Genomic DNA, 22,718 nt, shown 5'->3' with positions numbered 1-22,718 from the left:
ATCGAAGTGGATGTATGAATATCAGAAAAAGGCCATAAGATGCGAGTCGTTCCTACTAAGTTACCTTTATACTGAGAAAGGTTTCACTCTCCGGTCTGGAGAGATTTGAGAATAGTTCGGAACGAAGCTGCGGAAAGAGAGGCTCATGAGGGCTTATGGCTAAATAACCTCACAGAGGTGTGAGGATCCGCTCTAAGTGCATTACTGGCAACGGGAACAAGGATATTTACCTAACACATAGCGTGAGTAGCGTAACCACTAACTCACTAAATTGTATTATTTTATGGGTGTATTAGCGTGATGAACACGAGGAAAAGACACTTCTCGGGGTTCCACGTACTGGCTCCCTCGGTCTGCCTCGTATCCTTAACTGGAATCGGCGTTGGTTTCCTTCAGGCAGTTTCCTTGGGTTCTCTCCTCGTATGGACATATTGAATTTCTACTCCGCCTTCCTTCTGATTCCAACTCTGGGTGTCATCACTTTGCGATGGATGACTGGGAATCTCCGAAGTTTAGGCGAGTTTCTCACCGATGTCCCTAAAAGAACATGGGCACTTGGTGTATTCAATAGTCTCGAACCAGTTCATTTATTCCCGAACAGGAAATATTCTCAATGAACTTCTTCGGGGTCGGAATCAACTCTTCTGTTATGTACTGAAGTGGATAGGGTTTTCTACAGGGTTCGTGCGAGAATGGAAATGTCTAAAGAATCCTAACAGATTATTAACATTTTGCTGGATGATCCACATCGAGTCCTACTACGATTACACAGGGTATACAAATCATATATAGTTTAGATCCGATAGGCCTTCGAATACGTGATACTACTCTAGGACCACATCCCAACGAGGAAAAGGAAGTAGAGCGAAACCACACATTCTTAGCCTATGGGATCCTTATTATATATAACCTTGGAAGTATACCCTCTGTAGTTGTAGGTATATCAATAAGGATATTTTAGTTCTCACACTAGGTTATCTATGTATCCTAAATACCCCTATGGTATTTTAATTCTTGTTTGGTTCTTATCTTTGAATATGGGTTCTGGGATTAGTGTGGATCTTTTAGTGTTCCAAAATACTCCTATAGTATTTTAACTTTATGTTTGGCTCTAACAGTCCTAGTTGGTAAGTTTCAGACCTGTTGCACACCACAATCACTCCCGAGCACACGTTCATCGCATCTCGAATAAAGGTAGTTGATCAGATTACATTTATTCCAGCGTACGATTACATAACTGGCCAGATTTGTCTGTAGTGCTCAACATCCGAAGACTTTTATTCTTGTTCTTCTTGTGATACTTGTGTTCGAGTGCTTAGATTCCGGATGTTATTATACTTTGGTAAAATATAGTTATATTTTAAAATATAATTCTTGGTCAGAGTGTTTTATCTCTTTTGTATTTATAGGCTGTATATCTTTTATGAATTGATATACTTAGCTCACTATAAACAATGCTCTGATACCAATCTGTCACACCCCAAAATCGGAATGGCGGAAATGTTCTGGGGTGGATGACGTCATGTCAAGTATCACAACACATGCATTATAGTAATCAAAGTACAACAAAACATTGCATTAATAGTAATAGTTTTACAAGGTTACATTACAACAATTTAAAGTAATACAAGTAATAGAATAAATACAGCGTGGTACTAACCTATCTTCATCAACAGCTCCAGGGATGTACCTGTCTAATAGTAACCTGGGAATACAAGTTATTTGAAAAGCGAGTATCAGCATTTTTACAATGCTGATGAGTTCATAAGTATTTAGTGTCATTTAGTCAAATAACTTTATAAAGCAGTAGTTTAAGTGATTTCAGTGTATCAGTGTTCTTTCCAGAAAATCCTATATTTTCTTTAATAAAAGCAGCCTTCTACCAAGACTGGTCAGTGTAATGTGGTAAGAAGAAGTTTCCCTTAATTGCTAATAATATCAAAATACTGAATTTGATTATTAAAGAAAGCAGAGGCATCAGGGAATAACATATGCCTCAGCAGTGAGGACTGCTGACTAAGGCAAAAGAATCATAGACTCCAGGAAAGTATCGAACTAACGACACGCCTGGTTCAGTCTAACAAATGGAGAAACAGACCCCCGAAGGTACCAAATGAAAGGTACAAATGGTAAGGTCTAAAACAGTGAACGTAGACCGAAGACGATACCAAATGGAAGGTACATCTTGCAAGGTCATAACAATGAAGACAGACCGCAGACGATACCGAATGAAAGGTACATCTCGCAAGGTCAAAACAGTGAAGACAGACCACAGACGATACCAAATGAAAGGTACATCTTGAAAGGTCAAACAGAGATAACAGACCCCAGATGGTATCAAACGAAAGATACATCTAGCAAGGTCAAAACAGCGACTCTAAAAAAGGTGACATCAGCATACAGTGTAAATCGCTGACGAAATATTGTTACCTTAAAGCCATGAATTATAAGGCAACCCAGGATACTCGTAACCATAATGACTAGAGTACTAGACTCCCTACAAGCATCTATATAATGTGACATTTGTAACCCCTTGGCTTGGTAGGCCGTGGACTGTAGCTAGCAGTCAGGGTGCGGGGTTGTCAATCCCGTATAGGCCTATACCCACAATGGCCGCTCTCCTTACAAGAGACTCTGGTTACCAACTAGACGACGGAGAAGGCCGCGTCCCGAAGATGCATCCCAAATAGAGGATAGTGTGTTACTAGGAGGGAGTGGGTTTCTTATCTAAGTGTAGACTAGAGGTGTAGACTCTTAACTGAATTGACTGAAGAAAACTCGTATGTCTATGCTCGTATATGTAATATATAACTAATGAATCGAACGACCTTCAGATGGACATCCGATCCCACCAGACCACATCTCAACGAAGAAAAGGAATTAGGGCGGACAAGCCTTCCTAAGTCCTTCAATCATTATTTATATGCATCTATACAAGCATAAACATACATCTAACTACGCTTGAGTGTGTATCATACGGTGAAGTATAAGTGTACAGTGGAACATCTGAGTCGTGAAGTATAAGTGTACAGTGGAACATCTGAGTCGTGAAGTATAAGAGTACAGTGGAACATCTGAGTCGTGAAGTATAAGAGTATAGTGGAACATCCGAGTCGTGAAGTATAAGTGTACAGTGTAGGATAATCGAACCATGAAGTATACCAAGTATAAGTGTATCACGAAGCAGAGACGACAATAAGTGATGTAAGAACGTCTATCAAGTATAAGTGGAGTAAAGTCGTTATCCAGTATAAGTGAAGGAGAAATCGTATCACTAAGTAAGAGCGTGAATAAGTATAAGCGTCATCAAGTATAAGCGACTATAGATATAAGTGAAAGTGTTACCGAGTCAGAGTATAAAATAAGTATAGGTGAAGCAGCAGTATTTTATAAGTAAAAGTATACGTCGAAAAGGGAAATCTTTAATGAAAAATCTTTATGTACAGAGAAAATCACAAATTGTATTCCTTCGTAAAATACTTTTAAAACCTTAGAGGATCTTTCATAAACCATCTTAGAATGAATTTGAATAAATCAGTATAAGTAAAAGTTATGAAACACGTAAAAGTCATTTTAGTGTCCCACTCAGTAAAACAGTGTAAAGTGGTAAAATCTTGTGCATGCGGGTTATCAATCATATGCGATTGTCATGATAACTGGCATGTTTAACTTGTATTCCCCCCTATAAAACATTTAAAAGCATTTAAAAGGTTCATTCAGGGGTATGAACTCACCTGGTGTAAGTAGGTCCGACGAGAGTGCTGTTTGGGCGTTCGGTGCTACGTAAGCACTCGAACACACTCAATGACCTATTTTACATATGATAACATATGTTCACATACAATTAGTATATTTTATGCTAATTACACAAATATACGCGCTCAAAGGAGCGGAAAACAATTTTGGCTAAGTGTTTGGGGTCCCGGGTAGCGTTTAAGGGTGCTAAGGGTCTCCTATCAGTTGTGGAACTTTGCTAAACTCAAATATCAAGTGTGTGAATGGTTTTAAAGCATTAATATGGACCATTTTGGAGTTTACAGCCTAACCCAAGGGAGTTTACGGCCGTAAACTCCCAAGGTGGGTGTTTAATGCTTCTAGCTTGCTCATGGGATTTTTCTAAGGACTTTCATAAAAGGCATGAGTAGATTTGAGGCTTCTAAGGGCTTGATCTATGAGTTTACGGCCAAGGAACTACTCCCAAAGGAGTTTACGGCCGTAAACTCTAATCCTTAGAGTTTTGGGAAGTTTAAAGCCCCTAATGCCTTCCTAGTGATTTCTAATGAAGTGTGATGCCATATTGGGGGATTAAAACTACCATTTGAGTGTGTTTTGGGGAGTTTACGGCCTAGACAATTTCTTGGGCCGTAAACTCCTTTTTACCCCTCTATTTCATGTGTTTAAGTCCTTAAATCCTTTCTAGCATTTTATAGAAATAGTCTAAGGTCATTTGGGGGACAAAAACCAACATTTTGGGCATGTTTGGGGAGTTTACGGCCTTGGAATAGACTTAGGCCGTAAACTCCTTTTTATCCTTCATTTTGATGTGTTTAATTGATCTAAACCCAAATACCAAGTCCCTAAATTATGTATGAAGCCCTAGGATGAGTTTGGAGTGCATTTGGGACCTTTTAACATGATTTTGAGGTGTTTACGGCCTAAGCTTGTGCTTGGGCCGTAAACTCTCTTTTAACCCCCAAATCCATGAGTTTTAATGTTTAAACACTCCTAGGCTAATACCTCAATTTATTTCCAAGCTATTAGGGACAAGTTTGGGTCATTTTGGCCTTGTTTTGGGTGTTTACGGCCTAAGGAGGTTCTTAGGCCATAAACTCCTTTTTCATAGCTTCTAAGTCCGATTTTTGGGCTATAAACACAAATCAATATGTTTAGAATAAGCTAGGGTAAGCGGACTCACAATTTGGAAGCGTTTGGTTGTGGTTTCGGGGCGAAAACGGGTCTAGAGAGAGAGTATAGAGAGAGAGTGTAAAAAGTCTTCAATAGACTCCACTCACCCTTATATAGGGTTTTGAGTCGGGGCACAGTGGAATTCTACTCGATACTGCCGTTAAACGGGGCTTTTGGTCGCACCCGATTTAGTGGTCGTAATAATAAAACTTGACATTTTCCAAATAAATGGAAATATGTGTCCTGTGTTTTTATTTCCTTTTATCACGAATTAACGGCATATAAACATCCACAATTGAAATGTTTATTAAATTTGACGGCTTCTTATTAACGGAACTTTTGAACAGTGGAAAATTCCGTTAACGGTAACGGAGAAATGTAACGGGACAACTTGGGTTGTCACAACTACTCATTTGAGTCCATTTGATGACTTTTGAAGTGTTTGCTCTTCACACTTAGGAGGTTTGAAGGTATGCTGCCCCATATGAAGGTGTGCGGCCGTACACCTTCAAGGGATGATGAACATGATGAATATGATAAGTTTTAAGCTTGGAATTCAAGTGTTTACCACTATACTTAGCATGAAGATGAAATAGATCCCGAATATGAAGCCTTCTAAGTGTTCTTGGTTGATGATTTTAGAGAAAAAAAGTAGAGAGAGGGAAGAGAAACATCCAAATGAATGAATGAAGGGGTATCCATCCATATAAGGGTTTAAGTGTGAGGTTGAGTGTGTGTGCGGTTGGGTGTGCGGCCGTACACACAGGTGTGTGGCTGCACACACCTTATTTGGTGTGTTTGGTCCGATTTTGTGATACTTAAGCACTTTCCAACCCTTCCTAGAGCTTATATCCAGGTTATACTAAGTCTAGAGCACTCAAATGGAACCACAAGACGTAACAAAAGATAATGAACTCGAGTTTTAGTGCTGAACACAGATCAATTACATGGCTAGAAGTTTCGGGTTGTCACATTATCCCCCCGTTAGAGGGAATTTCGTCTCGAAAATCAAAGTTACGGTACAAATCATGGATTTGAAAAGAGATGCAGATATTTCTGTCTCATTGAGTCTTCGCGCTCCCAAGTGAATTCCGGTCCTCGCTTGGCATTCCAGCGAACCTTCACTATCGGGATGCGACTTTGTTTCGTGCGTTTGATCTCTCGATCCATGATTTCGATTGGTTCTTCCACAAAGTTTAGGTTCTCATTGATCTCGATTTTGTCAAGAGGGATCACGAGGGTTTCATCGGACAAACACTTCTTAAGATTAGAGATGTGAAAGTCAGGATGAATATTTCTAAGTTCATGAGGTAATCAGAGTTTATAGGCTACTGGACCGATCCTGGCTAGGATCTCGAACGGTCCAATGTACCTCGGATTAAGTTTCCCACACTTTCCAAAGCATACCGTACCTTTCCAGGGCGAGTCCTTCAACAGGACACGGTCTCCAACCTGGAATTCCAAAGGTTTATGACGGTTATCAACGTAACTTTTTTGTCTATCACGTGAAGCTTTCAGTCATTCTCGGATTTGGATGATCTTTTCGGTGGTTTCACGGATGATTTCAGGACCAGTGAGAGCACTGTCGGGAAATCGACTCTTGGCCAGCTGTGTGTCTCCTACTTCGTCCCAACACAGAGGGGATCTGCACTTCCGACCATAGAGGGCCTCAAATGGAGTAGCCTTGATGCTGGTGTGATAACTGTTGTTGTACGAGAACTCGATAAAAGGCAAATGTGTGTCCCACGACTTGCCGAAATCAATGACACAAGCCCTCAACATGTCTTCCAGGGTTTGGATAATTCTCTCACTTTGTCCATCGGTCTGAGGATGATACGCCGTGCTCATGTCAAGCTTAGTTCCAAGAGACTTCTGAAGAGACTGCCAAAATCTGGAGGTAAACCTGCTGTCTCGGTCAGAGATAATGGACGTAGGTACACTGTGCATTTGAACTACCTCTTGGATGTAGATCCGTGCAAGTCTCTCCATCTTAAATGATTCTTTAATCGAGATGAAGTGAGAGGATTTGGTTAAACGATCGACAATTACCTAAATGGTATCGTACCCACTAGGACATTTGGGTAACTTGGTGATGAAGTCCATGGTAATCATCTCCCATTTCCATTCAGGTATCTCGGGTTGCTGGAGCAGACCCGAGGGTTTCTGGTACTCAATTTTCACCTTGGCGCAAGTCAGACACTTGCCCACAAACATAGCGATCTCGGATTTCATGTTCGGCAACCAGTATTTTTTCTTGAGGTCTAGGTACATATTGTCCGAACCTGGGTGAACGGAGTATCTGGTCTTGTGTGCTTCTTCCATGACAATTTCCCTGAATCCTCCGGACTTTGGAATCCAAATTCGATTCATGAAACAGTAGACTCCGTCACCTCTGATCTCAAGTTTCTTATCCATTCCCTTTAAGGCTTCTCTTGATTTGTTCTCGGGTTTAAGGGCTTCTATCTGGACGTCTCGGACTTGCATGGATAAATGGGAATGGATAGTCATCATCAGGGTCTTCACCTTTCGGCTTGAACTTTCCTTTCGGCTAAGGGCGTCTGCTACCACATTGGCCTTACCAAGATGGTAGCGGATTTCACACGCATAATCTCTAAGTAGTTCTACCCATCGTCGTTGCCTCATGTTTAGGTCCTTCTGATTGAGGATGTGTTGTAGGCTTTTATGGTCAGTGAAGATCGTACACTTGGTTCCGTGGAGATAATGTCTCCAAATCTTCAGTGCAAAGACTACGGCTCCTAACTCCAAGTCGTGCGTGGTATAGTTGACCTCATGTGCTTTCAACTGTCTTGAGGCATAAGCAATCACTTTTCCTCTTTGCATAAGCACGCAGCCTAAGCCCTGATTAGATGCATCGCAATAGACAACGAAGTCTTCTGTCCCTTCGGGTAGGGACAGATCAGGTGCACTACACAAGGCTTGCTTTATCGTTTGGAACGCTGATTCTTGCTTTTCGTTCCAACAAAAGGGTACACCTTTCTGCATTAGAGTGGTTAGGGGTTTGGCGATTGTGGAAAAATTCTGGATGAGTCTTCGATAATAGCCGACGAGACCCAAGAATTGATGGATTTCTGTGGGTGTCTTTGGTGTTGACCAATTCTCTATCGCTTTAATCTTGGAAGGATCCACATGAATACGCTCCTTGCTTACTACGTGACCGAGGAAAGTTACCTTCCGGATCTAGAATTCACACTTGGAAAATTTCGCATACAGTTTCTTGGATCTAAGAGTTTCCAACACTAACTTCAAGTGTTCTTTGTGGTCTTCTTCACTCCTGGAGTAGACGAGGATGTCATCAATGAACACGATGATGAACTTGTCTAAGAAGGAACGGCACACCCGGTTCATCAGGTCCATGAACACAGCCGGTGCATTGGTTAGACCGAAGGGCATCACTACGAACTCATAGTGTCCATATCGAGTCCTGAAAGCTGTTTTGGAAACATCACTCTCCTGAACTCGTAGTTGATGGTACCCTGACCGAAGGTCTATCTTTGAGAAGTAGCTGGCTATCTGAAGTTGATCGCAGAGGTCATCTATTCTTGGAAGAGGATATCGGTTCTTAACGATCAACTTGTTCAACTCACGGTAGTCGATACACATCCGGAAGGACTCATCTTTCTTCTTTACAAATAAAACCAGAGCTCCCCAGGGTGAGGAACTCGGTCTGATGAACCCTTTGCTGAGTAACTCATCGAGTTGGCTGGATAACTCTTGCATTTCTGCTGGAGCTAAGCGATACGGAGACTTTGCTACGGGGGTAGCTCAAGGAATTAGGTCAATGCGAAATTCGACCTGACGTTGGGGAGGAATTCCTGGAAGCTCTTCGGGAAATACATCAGGAAAGTTACAGACTTCGGAGATGCTCGCGAGGTCTTTAATTTCCTTTTTCTCATTGATTACATGGGTTAGGAATGCTTGACATTTCTTTCGCAAGAGTTTCTGGGCTTTGATGCAGGAAATGATGCAAAGATTGGAACTGAGTTTATCGCCATAAATTACGATAGTCTGGCCCGAAGGAAGGTTGAGACGGATGGCTTTTTCGTAGCAAAGAATATCAGCATGATTAGGACTCAACCAATCCATGCCAATGATAACATCAAAACTCTTAATAGAGACTGGCATAAGGTCGATGGGAAATGAATGATCGTTTAAGGTAAGGGTACAACCTATGAATATGTCATTAGCGTTTTCTTTCTCACCGTTAACCATCTCGACAGTAAAAGCTTCAGATAAAAGGTGAGGATTATGTTGTAGGTTATGTTTGAACGAATGACTAACAAAGCTTCTTTCAACACCCGAATCGAAAAGAATACTAGCATATGAGTTGTCGAGAAGGAACGTACCCAAGGCTACAGTGGGATCAACGACTGCTTCTTCCCGTCCTATGGCTAGGACTCTCCCGGTATTATCAGCTGTTGATTTCTTGAGGCAATTCCTTTTAAAGTGTCCAGCCTCTCCACAGTTATAGCAGGCTTGACCAACACCTGCTCTAGAAGATTGATTGGCTGACTGGACTGGAGCTTTGCAGAATCAGACTGTGTGCCCCTTCTTACCACAATTGGTACATGACAGTTCACGGCAGGGGCCCGGGTTGTGGTGGTATTTGCACTTGTCACACAGGGGAAGGTTACCAGCATATTTGCTAATAGATGTTTGAGCGGTAGATCCCACAATAGAAGTAGCAGCAATGGGGACAGTAGGAGCATGGACTGCTATAGTCTGTTGTTTCTTTGAGGATCCTTGAGAAGATTGGTCCTTCTTCTTCTTCCAAAACTTCCTTTTCTCACCACTATTCTTGGTCTGCTCAGGAGTGGTGGTGGCTTCTTTGACATCATCACTATGATCAATTAGGTTTTGGGCTAAGCTCTTAGCACTATCATAGGTATCCGGACGTGTAGCTAAAACGTTTCCCTTAGTTGGGTGGGTCAGCCCCCAGATGAACTTCTCTATCTTCTTACTCTCTGGGGTAACCAATCCCGGACAGAGTAGTGCCAGGTCATCAAATCTTGAAGTGTATGCGACAATATCGGAACCCTTCATCTTCAGGTTCCAGAGCTCGTGCTCTAACTTCTGCATTTTTCCCCTAGGGTAGTACTCAGCTAACAAGAGTTCTTTCATGGCTTCCCAATCCATGGAATTGGCTACAGGTAAGGTTAAGGATTTGACTTGGCCATTCCACCAAGTCAAAGCTTTATCAATGAAGGTACAGGCTGCAAATTTTACTTTATCAGATTCCGAACAAGCACAGATTTCGAAGATGGATTCGATTTTATCGAACCATCGGGAATGGGAAATGACACCTCCAGTGCCATTGAAAGATGTAGGCTTTGCGTTCATGAAATCTTTATAGGAACCCTCCTTTCGGCGTCCCTGGCTATTTTCTTTGTTTTGGGGTTGGGGACCACCTTCTGAACCACCGGGGTTCATTTGAGACATGGCGGTTGCTACTGCGGCAGTAACAGCTGCCTGGAACATCACAGGGTCAAATTCAGGAGGAGGTGGTGGTGGAGGAGGATTGTTGGTCTTGGAGCTGGGTCTCTTTCTTGGAGGCATCTTGATCTAATAAGATCAAGAAAAGAGAGGATGGTAAGTCCTCTGAATCGAATCGATAGATATGATAGATATATATATTGAATAAGCGATAAAGCAGGAAAGAGCTATTAAAGCAGGTAAACTATCGCTAATGGAATGATCAAGGATCTATACGTGAACGAGGATTTCTACAAAGGATTGGCTCGAGAAATACTCCCATATTATTTCATGATTCACGATGACACTGGCTCGATGTTTGTGATATTAGGGTAAGTTTTAGGCACGCCGCATACCACAGTCACTCCCAAACACATGTTGGCCGTGTCTCGAATGAATATAGTTGGCCAGGTTATATTGATCCTAGACACAACTACATAACTGTCCAAGTTTAACGACAATATGCAACACCAATTTACTTATGTTTTATTCTACTTGTATTTACGGATCTCGACAGTTCGGTATACTTGTATACTTTTGAAAATACTTATAGTTTGATGATAAGTGTTTATAGTTTTATACGATGTAAGGTTTGGTATACTTTATTCACTATAAACAAGGGCTCTGATACCAATCTGTCACACCCCGAAAATCAAAGGCGGAATGATTTCCGGGGTTGACTCCATGTTGAGTATCAAATCCAATATAGTAAGTAAAGTAGAACAACCATACATTACATATTGAAAATTTTTGCAATTGTTATAAAAGTAAAGTTATACAGTTGTGATACATAGTATATATTAACAAAATAAACTGATCTTCTGCGCACTCCAACCTGGAACAAAATGATCTTCAGATACCTGTACTAATGATGACGTGAGAACACAAGCGGTTTGAAAATCAGCATAATGCTGGTGAGTTCATAAGCGGTTTTTGTTTTGTAAAATGTTCGAGTTTCCTTTCTGTTTCTGAAATGTTACGCACACCAAGAAAATCCCATATTTTCTTAAAAAGGTTGGTTATTGTTTCTCAACATGTAAAGTAAAGTAAAGTTGTACACTGAAAACATGCTATCTGGTTGGATATACTATTCTGGTTAGGTACCAATGTATTCCCACTAAAGTCCCATACTTTACTGATTGTGTTTTACCAATTGTAAAAGATGTAAAGTTATCCGGTTTGTTACCCTTTTCTAGTTATGTATACGTTCCCCAGGAAATTTCCATACTTTCCTGACTGTTGGTTATCAATGTAAAAGATGTATTACGTTATTCATTATTAGTATAGAGTAAATCTCTGTTATCCTAGTTGCGAGTTCCATAACCATACAATAGACTAAATGTGGCAATAAGTAGTCCACATTACTTTATGACTCTCGTCACCCTTGAACCTTTCAGTTCGGCTGTAGCTAGCAGCCAGGTGTGGGGTAGTCAGCCCCGTATAGATCTATACACTCAAGTCACGCTCTCTAAATCCCAGAGATTCTGGTTACGGGTATAGTCCTCCACTCGCGTATCACTGTGGAGTGTTCTCCGAGGACGTGTCTCCAATCATACGGATTAACAAATTTATTAGTAATAATATGATAGTCCTCCACTCGCGTATATATGTGGAGTGTTACTGAGGACAAAACAGTGTACATGTATTATGTTCAAATGTCTATTGTCATGCTTTTAACTGATAAAATGTGGAAAGCCATTTGTGAAATATATATAAAACATAACAGTTTAAAACCCATTTCACAAATATATGATTACGTGATCTGCATGTTCAAACGGTTATCGGTTGTAACGATCAGTGTTAAAAGCATATAAAATGTGAAACACACACATGAAAACAAGTTTTTCGCACAAGAAACCTCTTTTACTTTGCTTGTGTTCCCCCTGAAAACAGTGAAAATAGTGAAAAAGAGAGTAGGGGTATGAACTCACCGCTTAGTGTAGTATTCAAGTGTCGACAGATGCCCTGAACGTCTATGGCCCCTATTATTCATGTGACGACACATAGATGAGTTAGAATTAAGGTTTTTCACGACTAAACATGATAGGAAAACACCCTTAGGGCTTGGAATTACTAAGAATAAGTGCCCTAGGATCCAGACTTAATGATTTATGCAAGTTTAGGGCCAATTGTGGGCATTAAAGTAAGTGTAGGGCCTTGAAAATGAGTGTGCGGCTGGGGTGTGCGGTCAGGAGTATGTGTAAGGCAGCACACAAGAGTGTGCGGCCGTACAGAGGGTGTGTGCGGCCGTACACAGGAGTGTGCAGCCGTACACTCCTCATTTGAGTCCATTTGATGACTTTTGAAGTGTTTGGTCTTCACCCTTAGGAGGTTTGAAGGTATGCTACCCCATATGAAGGTGTGCGGCCGTACACCTTCAAGGGATGATGAACATGATGAATATGATAAGTTTTAAGCTTGGAATTCAAGTGTTTACCACTATACTTAGCTAGAAGATGAAATAGATCCCGATTATGAAGCCTTCTAAGTGTTCTTGGTTGATGAACTAGAGAGACGGAAGAGAAACATCCAAATGAATGAATGAAGGGGTATCCATCCATATAAGGGTTTGAGTGTGAGGTTGAGTGTGTGTGCGGTTGGGTGTGCGGCCGTACACACAGGTGTGTGGCCGCACACACAAGTATGTGGCCGCACACACCTTATTCGGTGTGTTTGGTCCGATTTTGTGATACTTAAGCACTTTCCAACCCTTCCTAGAGCTTATATCCAGGTTATACTAAGTCTAGAGCATTCAAATGGAACCACAAGACATAACAAAAGATAATGAACTCGAGTTTTAGTGTTGAACACAGATCAAGTACATGGCTAGAAGTTTCGGGTTGTCACAACATTGGCTCTAAGTAACCATAACCAACACATTTCAAATCATTTATACCCTAAGACTTTTCATATGATTTTTTTATGAACACCTTATTATAATTAACATCTTTATGTCCCTAAAGTGTGTAAATTAACGAATGTCATAAGTTGTGTTTCTCTTATCTACAACAAGTCTTTATTTATGTATTTAAAGACTTATAATCACTTATAAGTTTTCATGAAATGTTTGATTTAAGATCATAAGTTTTCATGACATATTTGATGGTTTTTCATGCACTAACTATAAATAAGAGTATTATTTGAACAAAAGTTTTAATGTAAAAAGGAAAGTTGCCGTAACACCTATATGACATCATATATATATATATATATATATATATATATATATATATATAAACCTAAATAGTATGCTTTTAACATTAAATCTACTTTATATGTGTACCCCCCACCCCCACGAAAATATTAAAAAACAATAAAATAGGGTTGTAAATAGTCATGTTTGTCGTGTGAAGTTATTCGGTTTGAGAAGGATTTGTGAGGTTTCCGGTTCCACCCAAGATTGTGATTTGAGTACTTTTTGGGATGTATTAAAACATACAGACATATATTTACTAATAAGTTAGACTTTTATCAAGCTTTAACACACTTAAACAAGTGAGTTTTATGACAATTGGAAATAGTAAAATCAAAAAATTACCTAGCTTTTACTTAGATCTAAAGTGTATTTCCAAAAGGAGGTTGAAACCCATGCTTTTTGATGGATGAAAAGTAAATGTTTTTGGGGTTTAAAGTACTTGAAAACAACAATTTATGGGCTGCTATGATTCTAAAGATGGACAACAAATTGGAAGACTTTTATGGGTTGTTTTGATGCTCGAAAACAACCACTATTTTGGGTGGTTGTTGTCTCGAAATTTCCAACAAAGAAGCCAGAAAAAGAGTGGTTTAGCTACTATTCTGAGTACCTATTTTGGAGCATAAAACCCACTAACTTCAGAGGTGATTTGAGGTGAAAATACCAAGCAAAAGGAATGTCCAAAGGGATGAAATGGTGGGTAAAAACCAAGGGGCAACAACCTTCTTCTTGCTCGTGGTTTTAGTGGGTTTCGAAGGGGTGTGTGGGGATGAAAAATAATGATGTTTGAGAGCTTTTCTTGAGAGTGTTTTTTTGGAAAAAGGAAGGAAGAGATGAGAATGAGCAGAGCTGGAGATTTATAAGAGAAGAGGAAGGAGGATAAGAACTAATCTTTGGTAACATTTGGTGTGATCACATATATATATATATATATATATATATATATATATATATAATAGCATTGTAATTTTTATGTATTGGAAATTAAATGTTTATATTTGATTTTTTTTATTTATAAACATTCAGGTACATTTTAATTATGCCTCATAATACTCTATTTTATATTTTCATAAATTAAATATAGGTTGATTGAACAAGATATAATTTTGTGATATTTAGTTGCTTGAGAAATATTGCTAACCATGTTCCGTTGTTTTGGTTCGTATAATTTTCAAATTCCGATCCATCACAACTATTAGGTAGAAGTTTGAATATAGAATTTTAATTACTCATAAACCGTAGACGTGTTGAAATAATAATTAAATTTTGCATTTGAATGACGTTATTTGCTAGATATCACAAACCGTTTTTAGTTCGAAATAATATGTCGTAATGGAAATTTATCAATAGTAACTAGTTTTATTTTCACAAGATCATTTCCAAATAAAACATGTTAAATTCCACAAACCATTTTTGATATTGGTTGAGTTAGAATCACGTCGAGCGTGCTCTCACGACGTAACCAAGGGTCGGTCACGATATAAGACTCAATGTTGGACAATATTGGTAGTTGACTTTGACTTTGAACGTTAACTTTTGGTATGGGTTGACTTTTGGTCAAATTCTATTTTTAGAAGGTAGGTTTAAGCTTTACCTTGTGTGGGTTATTAGAAGGTTTTTGACACTCATTCAATGGTTGGGGGGGAACTCTTAGATGTGGACTGAGTTGATTTTAGCACATCAACTACGTTATGGGTTACCTGTAAATCACTACATTATGGGCTACTTGTAAATCTTCTCCCCTGTTATTGCACCGCGGATTGCTAGATGGGCGAAATGGGAACCTATTTTAACATAGTCAAAATAAAAAAGATTGGTATTAAAATGAAGAATAAAATGAATTGAGACATGTTAAAGAAAATGGGTAATAAATAATTTTATTGATTGAAACAAATGAAAACGCATGTGTTAATTAATCTCAGGGCCATGTGAAGAAAATGGATTACAAAAAATATATTTGGTATTTATAACTATTTAATAATAATGTCACTTCTAAAAACAATATAAACAATATGATTATTTATACGTATGTGAAACATATTTTAATTAAATATTTATAGGTCAATGTTATATAAATTTATAATTAAACAAATGATTTTATGTACAACTTTTAAATATTTATATAAACTAATTTATATTAACTAGTTATATTATGGATTGTGTGCATGAGGATATTAAAACCAAATATCTTGTAGAAAATGCAAAAAGAATATCATGTATAGATATTCCCATTCGTATTTAAATACCTACACACAAGCATGTATTGATTTTTTGGATTTCTTTGTACATTCTATTTATACCTACACACAAGCAACTTAATTTGTCCGGGTTAATTTTTAGCAATAATCACAATTTTTTGCAACGATCAAATGGATCTTCATCTATGGATGATAACGAAGATGATGGTCATTTTGTCTGAAGTAATTTTCTTGCTTAGAGTTAGTGATGCAACACAAAATGCTAGATTGGATGAAAATTATAAGATAATTTGGGGATATCAGCATGTTCAACTTCTTAATCAAGGGCAAGAAGTTCAGTTGACATTGGATAAATCCTCAGGTTTTCTACTAATTTATATTTTTTTTTCTAAATGAATAATCTTTACTTGTTTTCTCAAAGTAATTATTTAGATTTTATATTAAATTTGTTTTATCACTAACAAAAATAATAGTAAGTTTACATAACCATATTATTCTAGTTTTCAAATATTCAAAAGAGAATCATATATATATATATATATATATATATATATATATATATATATATATATATATATATATATCTATATAGGATATAGATCCGGTAAGAAATTTTTTTTGGTAGGAAGGTAAGAAGTTTTTTTTCTACATATTTTTTTAACGAACAAAAAAAATGAATCACTAGATGATTCATTTGTAAGATGATTCACAAGAAAAAATTCTCAAAAAAACATCTATATGATTCATTTTTAAGTAAATTAAGGAAAAATTCACTTTTATGACAATTTTAGTGAATAACAACAAAATCATTATATAAATGAATCATCGAGGTGTTTTTTTGAGAATTTTTTCTTGTGAATCATCTTACAAATGAATCATCTAATGATTCATTTTGTTTGTTCGCGAAAAAAATATATACAAAAAAAACTTCTTACCTTCCTACCAAAAATTTCCTTCTTATTTCATCTTGACTCTATATATATATGTATATATATATATATATATATATATATATATATATATATATATATATATATATATATATATATGATAAATAAACTCCATCACTTTTCGATATATTAATTTGATGAGTTTGTTTAGTAGGATCCATTATTTTGTGACTATATAGATGAATTTGAATCAAGGATTATGATGGAGTTCTTTAGTTTTCTCACAATTTTGAGAATTCTTTTTAACAGGACTTGTTTTCTATGTTACGTACCGTAAAAGTCAAAACTTTTAAAGAACCAATAAATCGATCAAGTCTTTTTGACTAAAAACTTAAGGTTAATCATAGACATGACAATTTTTTTAGATGTTAAGAAAATGGTAAGACCATATGTCATTAGAATAGATAAGTCACGAACACTTCGACTTCGACGCAACAAATTCACATTTCCTAAAATAATGTTAATCCTTTTATTTATGTATTTTTTCTATTTTTTAGAGCTTTATTTTTATCGGAAAAAATAAATATACCAAAATACATAAATTCCATGATATATAAATACACATTTATATCGATACATAAACATAATAAATTTAATCAATGTGGTCATTAACAAGTGAATGATCACTCCATCCAACTTTTAAACTTTCACTGTAGTCATTCATAGGTGACCGGCAAATTTCTTTCATATGTGAATCTATTCAAATTCACTTGAAAATGTCATACAGTTAAATCATTGGCCTAAAAAATACACATGTATATCTACACTTTTACTCATATCTACACTTGTAACATCTACTTATAAATTTATTTGTAGGTGCTGGATTTGGGTCAAAATTATGTTTTGGATCGGGATGCTTTCAAATGAAGATTAAGCTACCGGCTAGAGATTCCGGTGGTATTGTTACTGCATTTTATTTATGTACAAATGCTTTAAACTTTTCTTCATAGTTTATATATATATATATATATATATATATATATATATATATATATATATATATATATATATATATATATATATATATATATATATATATATAAACCTAACCCTATATAGATATGTTATTGCTTGAACAACAAATATTGTGTGGCCATATGATAATTGATATTTAACAAGAATTTAATAAGAAAATAATCTTGTAAGGTAATGAAAATATGAAAAATCAATTAGTTTAAAAAATTAAATCATTTATAAGGATAGTACGAACTTTTTATGATGACTTTTTATAATTCTAATTTTGTTATAATGATATTTGTTAATATAATCTTTACAAATGAAAATGCATGAGAACAAGAATAAAAGAATAATAATGAGAATGTGTAATCGAATCATTCTCATATAGCACTTGGCACACTGTTACAAAATACTTGTGTGTCTTAATATAACATGCTTATATATATATATATATATATATATATATATATATATACACACACACACTAGACTTATACCAATATGTTGCACATGATTAAAATAATATGATTAATATATATATATATATATATATATATATATATATATATATATAACCTATAAATTTTAGATAAAACTTTATTTTCATCACAAAACTCGAATAGAAAAACATAATTTCATGTTCAACACAATAATATAACCAATATCTAAATCTTGTATGTGATTTGTGTATGGAGTGTTTACTAAAATGATTGATCATTTTTATAGTAGTGCAATATATACATAAGTAGGAATACAAAAAGATATTAGTAATTTATAATTATTGTAGTAACTGACAATAAATTTGGGAATATTAAAATGTATTGCTTTGAAATCTATACGGTTTGAAATAACAATTTGTCTGTAACCACACGAGTTTGGATGGTCCCTTTTGTAATATAATAGATGAATGTCCTTCCGTTGCGCAAATTAAAAAATATTGTTTAAAATGGTTATGTTATTTACATAAACACTAACGTAATAATTATTCAACTAACTTTGTATATAATCACAATTCTTTTGTACAATAGTACTCAATGGTCTCTACCCATTGCTTGCACATAAATAAATCAGAATATGATTTTTGATTTAGTATTATTTTTAATAACTTTTATGATTGATTAGTTTAAAATTTTACTTATATGACCATTTTTAATTTTGATAATAGATATAGATATAAATAAATTTATGTTTCATTTTAAGTATTATTATAAAAGAAATAGTTTATTGATAGTATTTTAATGGATTTGATAATTTGATTGATGTTTGTATTCAACAGGATTAAAACATTTTAACTATTTAAAAAAATTGATTGTACTTTGAGTTTATTTGAGATCTAGGTTTTGATTTTAAATTTTATATGTATTTAAATTAATAAATTAAATATATTGTATTGATAATTTAAAATTTCTATATAAACATTGTATTTAAACCATATTTAAGCAAAACAACTATGTATATTAGAATAATATTTCAAATAATCTCCATTCTCATCCCCACTGATCACACACATCCGTCATCCAAAAAAGCACCCGTTTCCGATAAATATGTCATCCAAAAAAGCACGATTGATAAAAAATCAAAAATAACATTTGCATGCAACCATACTTATCATAAAACATACTGTTAACAAATAAATAAAAACCACATAATAAACATATGATAAATATTTATGTGCAACCAACTACAGAACACGAAAAAAAAACTCACAATGCAACCGATAACTTGTAACTGAAGCTTTGTTGTTAACTTGCACCCTATATTCCACCAAACAAATTTTCTAAAGCAACATCCTAGAAAACATCATATGTGATTGTTTTGATTCCAATATCCATATGTCGCGTTCGGTCGAACAATAATAATCATCCGTTTACATTAATTAAAATGTTCATAATAATGTTAGTAGAAGTACTATACTTCGTTATATTAACATTTTCAAATTAATAAAATTTCACTTTTAAAAATAATACTAAAACAGTTGAACATTGGATACAAAAATATTGATTTTAACAATAACAATTAATAACTAGTACTTTGGTAAAATTTGCATGGACCATTCCTTTTGAAATACTTATTTTCGTTAACATGTTTGAATGAAATTTAAATTGTTAAAGTATTAACGGTTTACGGACCGTTTATGTCACTTTAGCTTTCAAAAAAATAGTTATATAGGGGATGAATTGAAATAGATGATTTATAGAAATCTACGAATTATCAAACCTGGTAAATTCTAATTTGTTAAAAAATATTGCCAAGCCACTCAACACATCTTACATCCCTATATGCTATTTGATATGTTTTACTATTTCCTTTTTGTTTTTAACTTAATTTTCTGCAACCCACCGAAAAAGAAAAAGACTCAAATATTTTCTAACTCGAGTCTCGGTTATTCTTCATAAAAACTACAGTTTGATTTTCATCAAAACCTTGATCAACAATTTTATATATCAAAACCTTAATCAACAATTATATATATATATATATATATATATATATATATATATATATATATATAAATTGTTAAAGTATTAACGGTTTACGGACCGTTTATGTCACTTTAGCTTTCAAAAAAATAGTTATATAGGGGATGAATTGAAATGGATGATTTATAGAAATCTACGAATTATCAAACCTGGTAAATTCTAATTTGTTAAAAAATATTGCCAAGCCACTCAACACATCTTACATCCCTATATGCTATTTGATATGTTTTACTATTTCTTTTTTGTTTTTAACTTAATTTTCTGCAACCCACCGAAAAAGAAAAAGACTCAAATATTTTCTAACTCGAGTCTCGGCTATTCTTCATAAAAACTACAGTTTGATTTTCATCAAAACCTTGATCAACAATTTTATATATCAAAACCTTAATCAACAGTTATATATATATATATATATATATATATATATATATATATATATATATATATATATATATATATAGTCAAATTAACGACTATCGGCCAAAACAAACACATGAAGTGTAACTAAAACATGTAAGGCTTGTATATAAGCTTACTCAACCAACCAAATCGAGCTTAAATCAAAGAACATACCTTAATTACAAACAAAATACCGAAAATCTTGACAAACTTTATTTTCCGATTTTAGCCTTTTTCACAATTCTAGTTGATTTCTCGAACTCTTTATAATGCCTAAAGTCTTGGACATTATAATCCCTTCAAATGCTCGGATTTATTTTGCTAATCAAGATGACAATTTTAGGGTTTAAAGCTAATCACATCATTGATGCGACATAAACCATTTCTTCAACTCTTCATAGTTGGAACCACATAAAAGATTTTTGTGAGAAATATTACTAATATTTTAACCATAAATACTTGAACTATAAGAAAGATTTTTGAATCACAATAACTTCATGACGAATTTTTGTAACAAACATGTACTAATATAACCACATATATAATGAGAGAATACAACCCATTATTGGAAATTTATAATTATTATAAATGTTTTTAATCAAGGAATATAAAATGTCATTTAGGTTTCAAATCAATATGGTTTGAGAAAACCAAATATCTCTATCCACATGATTTAGAATGACCTCCATTATGTATATATATATATATATATATATATATATATATATATATATATATATATATATATAAGAAGGTTCACATGAGAGATAGAATAAAGTGAGAATATGAAACTAATCCAAGCCTTATAGTAAAAAAAAAATAAAAAAAAAATAAAAAATTATGAAGCTTTAAAATGTCTATAACTATTCAAAATCATAACCATAAAAATTATTTTTCGCTTGTAATATGATTAAAACCATAAATGAATAAAAACTTAACCTAACAACCCTTAAAGATCATTGATTTATGCATCTGATAGTATGCTTCTCATTATGTTGAGTTAATGTAGTTATTTCTAAATACAACTGTTCACGAAGAAATGGACTTTGAGTTCTTGGGAAATCGGCTGGGCAAACCAATAATTTTACAAACGAACGTATTTACAAATGGTCTCGGTGGTAGAGAGCAAAAATTCAGTCTTTGGTTCGATCCTGGTGCGGATTTCCATTACTACAAATTGCTATGGAACAACCATCAAGTTGTGTACGCGTGTATCCTCTTTTATTGGAAATTACATACGTCATATAGATATCAAAATTTATAGGTTTTGTTAGCTTGATTGTATCCAATGATCAAGAAAAGAAAACCAACCACTTTATAAACAAATATATTTACTAATGGTTACATTTTATATTCATTTCAGGTTCTTCGTAGATGACACACCAATAAGAGTATATAAGAACAACATAATTAAAGGTGTTGGGTACCCTAATCATACATTGCAAGTGATTACGAGCTTCTGGGATGGATCAAGTTGGGCTACTGATGGTGGAAAAACGAAGGTCAATTATTCAAATGCACCATTCCACGTCAATTTCCAAGATTTTAACATTGATGGGTGCATCTCGATGCCTAATAGTCCTAATAAGGATTGTGCTTCTCAAAGGTATTGGTGGAACAATAAAAAATATTGGCAATTGAACCCCCAACAACTGAAATCATTAGAAGATGTAAGAAAAAAGTATATGACATATGACTATTGTACTGATAAGAGTAGGTATCCTACCCCTCGTCCAGAGTGTAGTTAAAAATGATGGGTAATAATTTGTATTACATTAATGAGATATTTTATAACTATAGAAATAAAACTAAATGTCTATGGTCCTTCATTTCGTAAGATGTACAAATTAGGAAGGATAAGATTTCATATAATTTTTTACAATTTACTTTAAAGATATAATTACAACAATACCCCATAATTTAAAAGGCTTTTAAGATTATAAAGTTCTTGAAAAAGACTAGGACAATTTTCAAAGTTTTTATGATGATTTACTTTTAATTGAAAGATTGAATCGCTTATTGGATATGTAAAAATAAAAATATAGCTCAAACAATTAGTAATTAACTCAAATACATATGTTGCTATTTGCTAATTAACAACCCCCTTTTCATTTGGTGGTAATTTCCAAGGGATGTTGCTATG

The 22,718-nt window shown here is 34.9% G+C and overlaps 1 protein-coding gene across 1 annotated transcript; it reads left to right on the top strand.

Moving 5' to 3' along the window:
* Window positions 1–15,960: 15,960 nt before the first annotated feature.
* On the top strand, window positions 15,961–22,323 carry LOC145029871 (xyloglucan endotransglucosylase/hydrolase protein 2-like). Its single transcript, XM_078978322.1, has 4 exons — window positions 15,961–16,150; window positions 17,556–17,641; window positions 21,585–21,778; window positions 21,939–22,323. The coding sequence occupies exons 1-4, from the start codon at window positions 15,961–15,963 to the stop codon at window positions 22,321–22,323; spliced, it is 855 nt and encodes a 284-aa protein (XP_078834448.1).
* The last annotated feature ends 395 nt before the right edge of the window (window positions 22,324–22,718 follow it).

The sequence above is a fragment of the Lactuca saligna genome, chromosome 2 (genome assembly GCF_052625555.1).
Source record: "Lactuca saligna cultivar CGN05327 chromosome 2, ASM5262555v1, whole genome shotgun sequence".
Classification (NCBI taxonomy): Eukaryota; Viridiplantae; Streptophyta; class Magnoliopsida; order Asterales; family Asteraceae; genus Lactuca; species Lactuca saligna.
Note: the sequence above shows the minus strand (reverse complement) of the source record. Positions and strands in the feature narration are given on the sequence as shown.

What these genes read in the sequence shown, in the direction of transcription:
- LOC145029871 (XM_078978322.1), top strand. Translation starts at nt 15,961, where the DNA reads ATGGATCTTCATCTATGGATGATAACGAAGATGATGGTCATTTTGTCT. An exon ending in GACATTGGATAAATCCTCAG is followed by an intron (nt 16,151 to 17,555) that starts GTTTTCTACTAA and finishes ATTTATTTGTAG; the next exon opens with GTGCTGGATTTGGGTCAAAA. An exon ending in CTAGAGATTCCGGTGGTATT is followed by an intron (nt 17,642 to 21,584) that starts GTTACTGCATTT and finishes GAGTTAATGTAG; the next exon opens with TTATTTCTAAATACAACTGT.